The sequence below is a fragment of the Phacochoerus africanus genome, chromosome 7, assembly GCF_016906955.1.
Source record: "Phacochoerus africanus isolate WHEZ1 chromosome 7, ROS_Pafr_v1, whole genome shotgun sequence".
Classification (NCBI taxonomy): Eukaryota; Metazoa; Chordata; class Mammalia; order Artiodactyla; family Suidae; genus Phacochoerus; species Phacochoerus africanus.
This window is the reverse complement of record NC_062550.1, coordinates 52,338,387-52,350,584: the sequence shown is the minus strand read 5'-3', so window position 1 is coordinate 52,350,584 and position 12,198 is coordinate 52,338,387. Positions and strand designations below refer to the sequence as shown.

Genomic DNA, 12,198 nt, shown 5'->3' with positions numbered 1-12,198 from the left:
TAGCAGCACTATTCACAATAGTCAAGACATGGAAACAACCTAAATGTCCATCAGCAGATGAATGGATTAAGAAGATGTGGCACATATACATGATGGAATACTACTCAGCCATAAAAAATTAAATAATGCCATTTATGGCAACATGGATGCAACTAGATTCTCATACTAAGTGAAGAAGGTCAAAAAGAGAAAGAAAAATAATCTATGATTTTACTTAGATGTGGAATCTAAAATACGGCACAAATGAACCTATCTACAAAACAGAAACAGACCCACAGACATGGAGAACAGACCTGAGGTCGCCAAGGGAAGGGGAGAGAGTGGGATGGACTGGGGGTTTGGGGTTAGTAGGTGTAAACAATTACATTTAGAATGGATAAGCAATGAGGTCCTGCTGTACAATACAGGGAACTGTATCCAGTCTCTTGTGATAGAACATGATGGAAGATAATATGAGAAAAAGAATGTATATATATGTATGACTTGGTCACTTTGCTTTACAGCAGAAATTGACACAACATTGTAAATCGACTATACTCTCATAAATTTCCTTAAAAAAAAAATTCTCCACTGTGTGTAACAAAACTCTCATTAGCAAGCCATTAGAGGTGGCATAGCTTGTCATTACCTAAGACTGTGGGACAACAGAAACAATATGATGACAATGAGGAGAGTGGGGGAAAAAAAGGAAGGGGAAGAGGAGGAGCAGAGTAACATGAACTGAAGGCTTACTTTGTGCCAGGAGATGTTCCAAATGTATTTTATGTTTTAATCCATTCACTACTCACCACAACTCTATGGTGTAGAATCAATTTACTGTGCCTATTTCATAGATGAAGAAATTGAGGTGATCTGGTTCCACCAGTAAGGAGCTTAGAAGATGTCACTCCATTCCAACAAGTGAGTCTTTTAGTAAGCCTGTGCCTTGGGACAGTGAACTTCAGAAGTGTCTTTAATTTTTTTATTCCCTCTAAGGTGGGTGGGGATGACAGGAGTCAGCTGGAGTTGGGTATTTCCTTTCCCCCAGGTGAGTGGCTCTGATAAAATTCTGGCAGGTTAGACCCTGGTTAACTAATTTCCCCTGGGATCAAGGCTTGTTAAGAAGAACAGCATGCTCTGGCATATTTCAAATGGTTCCTTTTCCCCCTCCTCCTGCTGGAAACACTGGGAAATTTCCCTTTCATGTTTATTGTGGGAACCTGGTTGAGCTCCTGCAGGTGAGTCTCAGGATACTGTGGGCTCTCAGCCTCCCATGATGGCATCCTCCCGAAGTTAACTCTCAAGAGTTGTCCACGATGAGCCCCCAGCAATATATCATTTAGAGTTCAGGTTTTCCTACCTGGAACTGGTAGGAAAAACCTGATTCATAAGAGGGGAGGAAACAGTAAATCCCTGTCCCCAAGATTGGATAGACCTACCAGTGAATATAGGGAGTTGGTTTACTGAGGTCAGGGTAGACAACTCTTTTTTTTTTTTTTTCCGCTTTTTTGCTTTTTAGGGCCACACCCAAGGCATATGGAGGTTCCCAGGCTAGGGGTTGAGTTGGAGCTGCAGCTGCCAGCCTACACCACAGCCACAGCCATGCTAGATCTGAGCCGTGTCTGTGACCTATACCACAGCTCACAGCAATGCTGGATCCTTAACCCACTGAGCGAGGCCAGGTATAGAACCCACCTCATGGTTCCTAGTTGGATTTGTTTCCACTGTGACATAACAGGAACTACCGGCCGACTCTTGAGAGTCGTTAAAAACTCCATAAGGATTCAGTCATGGGAGGCTGAGAGCCCACAGTATCCTGAGACTCACCTGCAGGAATTCAACCAGGTTCCCACAAGAAAATTTAGGGGGAAATTCCATAGCGCTTCCAAGCAGGAGAGGAAAAGAAACCATTTGAAATATGTCAGAGCATGCTCTTCTTCTTAACAAGGCTTGATCCCAGGGGAAATTAATTAACTAGAGCCTAACCTGCTGGAATTTTATCAGAGCCTAACTCACCTGGGGGAAAGGAAATACTCAACTCCAGCTGGCTCTAGTCATTCCCTCTGGTCTAAGAGGGGATAAGAAAAATTAAAGACACTTGTGAAGTTCACTGTCCTGAGGCACAGGCTTACTAAGACTCAGCCCTAATTGCAGGACTACAGAACTCTTCCCCTCCCCCACCCTTCCTTGCCACCACATTACTTACAGTCTTATTTATAGCAGTTCCTTTTATCTAGTACCTCATGTCTGGCTATCAAGAAAAAAATTACAAGGTGAAGCCAAAGGCAAAAACCACAATTTGAAGAGACAGAGCAAGTATCAGAACCAGACATGGCAGGGATGTTATAACTATCACATCAGGAATTTAAAACACCTGTGATTAATATGCTACCGGATCTAATGGATAAACTAGACAGCAGCCAAGAATAGATGGGCAATATAAAGCAGAGAGATGGAAATCTTAAGAAAGAACCAAAAAGAAAAGCTAGAGATCATAAACACTGCAACTGAAAAGAAGAATGCCTTTGATGGGCTTATTCCTCCACTGGAGAGAGCTGAAGAAAGAAATCTCTGAGCTAGAGGAAATATCAACAGAATCCTTGAGAACCAAAAGGCAAAAGGAACAAAGAATGAAAAAAAAAAACAATATCCAAGGACCATGGGAAAACCACACACACAAAAAAGTAATAGAAATGACAGAAAAAAAGAAGATAGGAACAGAAGAAATATCTAAATAATATGGACTGCAAAGTTTCCCAAACTATTGTCAGACACCAAACCACAGATCCAGGAGGCTCAGCCACCACCAAGCAGGTTAAACGCCTCCTCCCACCCCCAGCAAAAAAACTTTTTTTAATGCATATCATTTTCAAAATACAGAAAATCACAGATGAAGAAAAATTCCTGACAGCAGCCAAACGGGAAAAAAAACTTACCTTTAGAGGAACAAAGAATTAAATCCAACCTCTCAGGACTCACACAGCAAGAAGAAAATGGAGAGATATTTAAAATGTTGAGAGAAATTGAGGCATAGCATGATAAAGGAACAACTAAGAAGGGGAAGAATTTAATTTTTTTTCCTTTTTTAATTGTTATTTCCCCAATACAAATTTTTTTTTTACTGTACAGAATTTAATTTTGAACACTGACATGGACAATATATAGAAAATTTCTAAATCAAGAGAGAGAGAATAGTAGTGCTGGCTGGTATGGGCTCAAGCCAGAAAGCTGGGTTTCCCTCCTCACCACCTCTTATCAGTGGTGTGTTTGGGGTAAGTTATTTCACCCATCTGTGCATCGTCGTCTTCATTGATAAAATGGGGATAATGATACCTACCTCCCAGGGTTATGAGGGGAATTCTGCAACAACATGAATAACTTGAACCAGGATGAGAAAGCCAGGCAGAGTGTTATATAAAAGTTTGTCAAACAAATAAATTCCATAATTTGGAACTTGGTGTTTACCATGGGATCATTGCTATCTGATTCTTTCTGTTGCTCTTGTGGCTTCCTGCTTTAGTTTCCTTATTGCTATTGATTACTCACCTCTTCTGCCTCCTGTTTTGCTTTAATTATCCTTTTCTCATCTTCCCTACTATTTATTACTTCTGCTTCTGTACCCCACATTCATAACAGGAAAATGTCACAGCCAGCTCATCACAGTGAACTCTAGTGCTGCTTCCTGCCGCCTCCTTGCTAATTACAGAGCAGCAGATGCCTGGAGCAGCATCATGCCATGGCGGACCCTCCCTGGTAGCGAGGATATGCAATGGCAAGAACTCCACATGATTAACTGATTAGCGTCCAAACATCTCACAATGCATGGAAAGCTCTTTTGCCTCCTTGGAAAGTCAGAGTAAGGTCTATCTAAGGTCTCACAAGGGACTGTAAGCAAGTCAAAAGCTGTTTCTTCATATGTAAAATGAATCCCATAAGTAAGTTTGCCACATTAAATTAGGCAATTAGGCAATGTTATAACCTTAACAGAACCTGGAGTTATCCCATTTTATAGCAACATGGAGAAGTAACCCACAGTGACAAGAAGTACCGACGTGATAAGGAATTAAAACAAAAAGCATTTGAGGATATGGAGTTCCACTGTGGCTCAGCGGGTTAAGAACCTGACTAGTATCCATGAAGATACAGGTTCGATCCCCGGCCCCTGCTCAGTGGGTTAAGGATCTGGCATTACTGCGAGCTGCCGTGTAGGTCATATACAGGCTTGGATCTGGCATTGCTGTGGTTGTGACATCGGCAGCAGCTGCAGCTCCGATTCAACCCCTAGCCCGGGAAAACCCCCTATGCCACAGGTGTGGCCATGAAAAAGGAGAAAAAAAAAAAAACCATTTAAGGATAAAAGGCACAAGAGGAGTGAATTCCTTCTTGTTTCTACTATTATATAGGTGTGGATTCCTCTGTTTATCCTGAATAGGGATTGTTGGGTTTCCGATGATTCTGGAAAATTCTCAGCCACTATCTCTTTGAATACTGTCTCTTTCTCATAATGCCATATCTTCTTCTGGTACTCCTTTTCTTTTTCTTTCTTTTTTTTAATTGGCTTTACCCACCGCGTGTGGAAGTTCCCAGGCCAGGCATCAAATCTGAGCCACAGTTGTGACCTGCATCAGAGCAGTGGCAACACCAGATCCTTAACCTAATGTACCACAGCAGGAACTCCTGGTACTCCTTTTCAATATATGTTTCGTCCTCTTTGCTCCATCAGCTGTGTTTATTAACTATTCTTTGATATTTTTCATCTGTTATCTCCCTGTGCTGTATGCTGATCAATTATTTCAGTCTAACTTCTGACTCATTCATTATTAAGAGTTCTAAATAGAGGTATTTCCATTTTCCCTACACTAAGCTAAAAGCAGCCAATCAAATTCTTAACATCTCCCTTTACAGAGGAGATTTTCCCCTATTATCCACGTTACCTTTTTGAGGCTCCCAGCCATAAAAGGGTCTCTAATCCAACTTTGCCTCCTTGCTTGTTCCCAAGGCTTTGCCACCTGATGGCCCTTTAAACCAGTGGTTACAGATGCAATCTGGGAAGCCACTGACTTTGAGATTGCTTCACTTTTCTAAATTGATTTATGGCCTAAGCCACTGACTTTGAGATTGCTTCACTATTCTAAATTGATTTATGGCCTCCAAGATTTTTCTTTACTTTTTTTTTTTTTTTTTGAGGCAGGCCATGTATTTAAACGCCATTAAAAATTTTTTCCCTAGCATTTTTAGTTCATTGTAAAGTGGTAGCTTTTCCGGCTAGCCTATCCATCCTATTTCCAGAAATAGAAGGTAGGATATTCTCATTCATCTTTGTATTTCCAGTGCTTAAAAGAGGTGCCTGGCACATAGTTAATATTTTAAAAACATGTGTACTGAATCAATGAATAGTGGACAGCTATTTCAGCTGAGGATAAAATCATACGCTTTTCCACTCAAGTTATCTACATAAACAGATGCAAACTTGATTTTTCTTTTCTTGAATTAGACACATACGCAGTTAATGTTTCAGATTTATGTTAGGTTGTCTTACCTAAGGTGACAAGACGTTTTTAGGAATTGTAAAAATAAAAAAAGAAAACAAAAAGATGAGCAAATATTTTTCTCCATAGCCAAGGAGATAGCAGTGTTATTAATTGGCAAACACTATATTTATTAAATTTATTTCTATTTTTAGAGTTAACATCAGACAATTTGTAAGTTCTATAATTTAAAATTACAGAATAAGGGAGTTTCCATTGTAGCTCGGGGGTTAAGAACTTCATCTAGTCTCAGTGGGTTACAGATTGGCATTGTCATAAGCTGTGGCATAGGTCACAGATGCAGCTCAGATCTGGTGTTGCTGTGGCAGTGGTGCAGGCTGGCAGCTGCAGCTCCAATTTGACGTTAGCCAGGGAACTTCCACATGCTGCAGATGTGGCCGTAAAAACAAAATAAATAAACAAATAAATTTATAAAACTAAAATACCTACATTTAGCACCAGTTTACTCTTCGCAATCACTGCCTCTAAGGTCTCATTGGTTTCCTCTTTCCACAAGCTAATAAAAGTATTAATTTCTTGGGATATTGAAGGATCAGGGCTCCCATCACATTGAATGTAGTGTTTCCACTGTAGAATAAAAATGTTTGAAGGTTTGCACTGGTGAAAATTCAACCAAAGATTATATTACTTATTTTTCAAAGTATGGGTCCTTATAACCTAGTTTTCCCAATTTAGGCCAAAAACAAACAAAAAACAACAAAAAAAAGTGTTATGACTTCAGTTACTTGAGATACCACTAAAACAACCAATTTCCTCTTTATCAGAATAATTTATAAACCTCACTAACTCAAACAGAAATTCTATTTACTGTCATATTTTTATTTTTAAAATAGTATTTATGAGTTGATTTTGTTTTGCTTTCCTCTCTAGCCATAAAGCTCCTGTATTTACAAAAGCCAATACTTGGCCTAATTTGTACTTCTCAAATTATTACTAAGTGTGGAGTTCCCGTCGTGGCGCAGTGGTTAACGAATCCGACTAGGAACCATGAGGTTGCGGGTTCGATCCCTGCCCTTGCTCAATGGGTTGACGATCCGGCGTTGCCGTGAGCTGTGGTGTAGGTCGCAGACGCGGCTCGGATCCCGAGTTGCTGTGGCTGTGGCATAGGCTGGCAGCTACAGCTCCGATTAGACCCCTAGCCTGGGAAACTCCATATGCCGCGGGAGCGGCTCAAGAAATAGCAAAAAAGACCAAAAAAAAAAAAGCTAAAAAAAAAATTATTACTAAGTGTTAACTGCCACTGTCATTTTAGCTCGAGTCCTTCCATTCATTTTGCAGACTATGTAAATTCTACATTTGTAATCATATTGTACTTACAATTTTTTGCTTTAAATTATACTATAATGTTTTGCCATATTGTCACAATTTTCCCTTTTCATTCTGATAAACATCTACATTGTTTCTAAAGTTAGTGTTTTGAGCAACACTAGATTGCCTTAAACTCAACATTTTTTATTTTAATTTAGGACAATTTCCTCAGTACAGTTTTCCCCAAATTAAATCAGAGTCAAAGGATATAAAAATTTCAAGGATCTTATTACTGACAAATAGTTTTCTACAAAGCTATATGAATTTACTTTTGGTACAGCAATGAAAGATTTGTCGGATCAGAGATTTCTTATAGACAGATTTAAAGTTTCTTGTTATTAAAATGGACATTGAATTATAACTCCCTCTTGTGGTACAAAAGTATTAGCTAAAAAAATAAATAAAATCAGTCTTACCTGAGAAAGCAATCTATCATCTCGTTTCAATTTCTCTGCCTTAGGAAAACACCCCTCTAATAAATAAAGTTCTTCAAGCTCTTCATTTCTCCTTTCTAGATCCTGTGTCATGGGAATAGATACATCGATCTGCTCTTTAATTTCAGTTTTGTGTTCCATAAGGAGTATCCAGAATTTACTAGAAAGTATACAGCTTCAAGCTGAATACTACAATTAGTTTAAATGTAAGTGATATCTCCAAGAGGTTTCATCTGAAACAGTGGTTCTCAAAGTGTGATCTGTAGACCCCTAGTGGGTCCCTTAAACTCTTACAGGATCTGTGAAGTCAAATCTATTTTCATAGAAATACTAAGATATTATTTGCTTTTTTTTTTTTTTTTTGCAGTGTAAACATTTGTACCCATGGTGCAAGACTGGAGTAAAACTGCTGGCACCTTAGCACACATGGGCACAAGCTGTACTAGTAGTCATGTTCTTCGGGGGAGAGGGGTGGTAAGCAGCCAGTTTCACATGAGAATGACCTGATGGAGTTCCTACTGTGGCAAATTCGACTAATATCCATGAGGATGCAGGTTCGATCCCTGCCCTTGCTTAGTGGGCTGGCATCCGGCATTGCTATGAGCTGTAGTGTAGGTGGAAGAGGCTGCCCAGATCTCAAGTTGCTGTGGCAGTGGCCAGCAGCTGTAGCTCTGATTCGACCCCTAGGCTGGGAACTTCCATATGCCTCAGGTACAGCCCTAAAAAAAGCAAAAAGCAAAAATAAAAATAAAAGAATGACCTGATGAAGAAACAAAAATTACAAATTTTATTAAATGTGAAAACTTAAGTATATGTCTGTTTAACATTCTGAGTGATAAAATGGGAAGTATGCATAAATTATAGAACAATACTATCTTGAGAAATTAATACTTGTGCAACTATTTGACTATTTTGGCATTCTGTCAAAAATAAATGAATGGAGCACGTATGTCACTTTCAGGAAACAACTCAAAGTATTTGTTGCCAGTGATAAAATTTAAGCTTTCAAATAAAAATCTGAATTTTAGAAAACTTGTAACCACCACTAGTGAGCCTGATAGATTCCCAAACCTTAAAAACTTTTTTTGATTTGATTGTAGATGATACTAATGCATGTGATTTTTTTTTTTTTTCTTTTTAGGGCTCCATCCGCAGCATATGGAAGTTCCCAGGCTAGGGGTCAAATCAGAGCCACAGCAACTACAGATCCAAGCTGCATCTTCGATCTATGCAGCAGCTTGTGGCAACGCCAGAACCGTAACCCACTAAGCAAGGCCAGGGATTAAGCCTGCACCTTCATGGATACTAATCAGGTTCTTAACCCACTGAGCCACAACAGGAACTCCCTGAATGTGATTTTTTAAGATAATAAATAATAAAATTGTGTCAACCTTTGGAAGCAAAAAATTCAGTGTATCAATTTTTCTTAAGCAATCAATATAAATATTGGCAAATCATATGTATATACAAGTGTAAGAACAGATCAATGTTTTAGTGTAATCAAGTGTATAAGTTTCATTGACATGGTTTCAGATTCTACATTAAGGTGCTACCATCTATCGAGTTTCAGTATCAAAGAATATCCGGAATTATCTGAAAAGCTGTTACAATATTCCTCCTTTTTCCAACTACCTATCTGTGTGAGGCTAGATTTTCTTCATATACTTCAATCAAAACAATACATGGTAGGAGTTCCCACTGTGGTGCAGTAGGTTAAGGATCCGGAATTGCTGCACCGATGGCATTGATCACAGATACAGCTTGGATTCAATCCCTGGCCTGGGAACTTCCACATGTGCTGGGTGTGGCCACCCCAAAAAACAAAGAAACGAAAAACAAGCAAACAAACAAACAAAAAAACCCCAAAAAACCCACAAATGAAAACAAAACAACACATGGTAACAGATGGAATAATAAAGTAGACACCAGATCCAGTTGTCTTTTGTTAAGTGAGACATTAAAAAGATTTTACAAATATAAAAAAAATGCCATTAATCTCATCTAAAAAAATACAATGTGGTGATGGATGTTAACTAGGCTTACTGTGGGATCATTTTACAATATATACAACTATCAAATCATTATGTTGGATACCCGAAACTAATACAATTTTTTATGTCAATTATATCTCAATAAATATATATATACTGTAATTGTCTTTTAAAAAATGTTAATGTATTTACATTTTAATTTACACTTAACAATGTTTAATCTCTACTAATAAATGTTTTTAAATATCTGTTTTAATTTTTAACATAGTTAATATTGATAGATATAACCCATACAAACAAAAGTTTCTTGAATCTTCAATTTTTTTTTTTTTTGCCACACCCACAACATATGGAAGTTCCTGGGCTAGGGATTGAATCTGAGCCACAGCTATGACCTACTCCACAGCTGTGGCAACACCGGATCCTTAGCCCACTGTGCCACAGCAGGAACTCTGGATCTTCAGTTTTTAATAGTAATGAAGTTTTGTCCTGAGATTTAAATATTTCAGAACCTACTGGTCCAATAATGAAAAATTCTGTTAAAAAAGCGAAGAAAATTTTAAGGGAGAGGTAGAATTTAAACATTTTTTGGCCCCTATTTATCAATTTTAAAACAGATCGAGAATAATAATGGTTACAAGCACGGTCTCTGAAGCAAGACTACTTCTAAGTCCTGGCTCTACAATTTATTAGCTGCTTAATCTCTCAATTCCTCAATTACCTGATCTGTGAAATGAGGGTAATAATTTGCCCACTATAACTTTATGGTAGGATTAAATGAGTAAAATCAGTTCATGTAAGCGTAGTTATGGGGGAGAATGACAGTAAATGGCCAAATAGATTTGAAAGCCACATAGTTTGTCTTAAGTAATAGCATCATTAATATTTATTTACTTTTGCTTCAAGTTTTCTCCATTTTTCTTTCTCAACACGTTGTTTTTCAAGTCTTTCCATTTCTTCTTTTGCATATTTCACACGGGCTTCCTCTAAGGAACAATAACAAAAAATTTTTAGTCTGTTTTTAAGCCCTTAAAGTTACTTCAAAGACTTTCAAGATGTAGTGGTAGTGGAATATTTGATAGAAGTCACAAGCTTTATCATGGGGTAGACATAAAACTGCTAGATTCCTTTCAAAAAAGTATCATGACTCTCAAACTCCCTGTCTTACAATGGTATTTCTCATCTTCAAAAAGTTTATAGCAATCCAATAATGATTTTAATCAATGAAAAATGACAGACCTATCATAGGTAATTAAGAAGAGGTAAAATCTTCAGAGGGTTTCCATAATCTTGTAACATGAACATCATCAGAAGTAATTACCTTAATCTCCTCTCACTTTCACTATTAAAAAAAAATGTAAAATATATATTGAAGAGTATGAGCTTAACCCACTATAATAAAACATTCCCCAAGATGTAGATCTTGATACTGTATTCTTATCATGAGTCACCTAAAAAGGATTTATATGATTATACATAAAGAAATCAACATGGAAACCGAGGACAGACTTTTAAAAACTGAATCTGAATCAACAAATGTTCTTCATGCTAAAAGACGGACTATTCAGATTTTTGGTATTTTAAATAACCAGTATTTTTATTAATTTTTAATTGACATTCTTTAACAAAAATGAAAGTCCATTTTAAACTTGCCAAATAAGTATTAAGCTATAAGAACTTGGCTGCTCTGTGTGTTTCTTGCTAGTGTCTATTTCCCATATTTAATTTCAGTTTTAGAATTCTTCCTGCACAATCAGCACCAATGCCCTTGATTTATACAGTAAATATAAACACTTTCAGATAGGGCTGCCATTTTTAGCAAATAAAAAACAGAGAATGCTCAGCTGAATTTGAATTTCAGACAAACCGCGGACTCTTTTTTTGGTTTAAGTATATCCTAAATATTGCACGGGCAAAATTATCCCAAATTATCCATTGTTTATCTGAAAGTCAGATTTGACTGGGCATCCTGTATTTCATTCGACAAGTCTACTTCAAGATATATCTGAAAGTAACTGGTATGTACTAACAGAATTTTCTGGGTGCTCTTTAAATAGTAAATAGCTATCACAAAACAGATTAAATTCAAAAAATTAAAATATTTGAAAACTGTTTTTAAAAAAGTACTGACTAGATTAAAGAAATACTAACCTAACGTTACCTGCATATGAAAATAGTATCACTGTTTTATACCTTCTTCTTTTTGTCGTTTCTCCTCCTCCTCTTGTAGCTGCTTCAACCGTTCAGCTTTAGTGATTTTCTTTTTCTTACTGCCAGCCTTAACAAAACCCACAACTTTTAAAAAGGTTATTATTAACACGCACCCAAATTACTTATGAACACATATCCCTCAAGTAGAAATTATGAAAAAAACACTTTGCTTTCTCGAATCTAGTCTTCTATTCATTCAAATAAGACTGCCTATTGACTGCAAAGCCTTGAATCAGTGCCTTGAGGACAAAGTATGGAAACAAGTAAAAAAATAAGCATATAAATTATTCAAAGGCAAGTGTGACAGTGAAAAGTATATACAATTTAATTCTCATTCCTAAGTTTTTGCACCTTTAAAATGGTGCCAAATAAAACTTCGTTTCAGTTTTGTAAGGACTAAAATAAAATGTATGTAAAAATATACATAACACTGCTACATGTCTATAAAAATTAAAGATATTTTTAGGACTGACAGATACAGAATTATTTTGCAAGCTTGGAATAAGGAGAAATTATTTTCGACAGTTGGGATCAAGTAAAATTTTTATAGTGTAGCTAGCATTTAAGTTTATACCCCAAAGATTTAACATTCAGATACAAGGGGGAGATGCCCCGAGAAAAGGGAAATGCAGGCATAAGACATGGAATTGGGAGAACACTGGATTGGCCCTGGGAAGTCTCCAAGAAGAAGTAACAATGGACTCAGGAATAGGAAAGAAGGCTGGA

At 37.2% G+C, this 12,198-nt stretch overlaps 1 protein-coding gene across 6 annotated transcripts in view; it reads right to left on the bottom strand.

Annotated features, from left to right (window-relative positions):
• The window catches only part of DNAI7 (dynein axonemal intermediate chain 7), an 89,650-nt gene that overhangs the window by 58,638 nt on the left and 18,814 nt on the right, over positions 1–12,198 (bottom strand). For 3 of the 6 annotated variants that reach the window (XR_007135863.1, XM_047787372.1, XM_047787373.1), the window contains 4 exons: positions 11,455–11,539; positions 10,156–10,247; positions 7,253–7,354; positions 5,958–6,095 (listed from right to left, as the gene is read on the bottom strand). Coding sequence is in view for 5 of the 6 variants with exons in the window: in XM_047787372.1 (XP_047643328.1) it covers positions 5,958–6,095; positions 7,253–7,354; positions 10,156–10,247; positions 11,455–11,539 (417 nt within the window). In the remaining variant the exon portion in view is untranslated. Of the gene's footprint in view, positions 1–5,957; positions 6,096–7,252; positions 7,355–10,155; positions 10,248–11,412; positions 11,805–12,198 lie in introns of those variants that run through there. The other 3 variants (XM_047787375.1, XM_047787374.1, XM_047787376.1) reach the window with 3 other exon arrangements.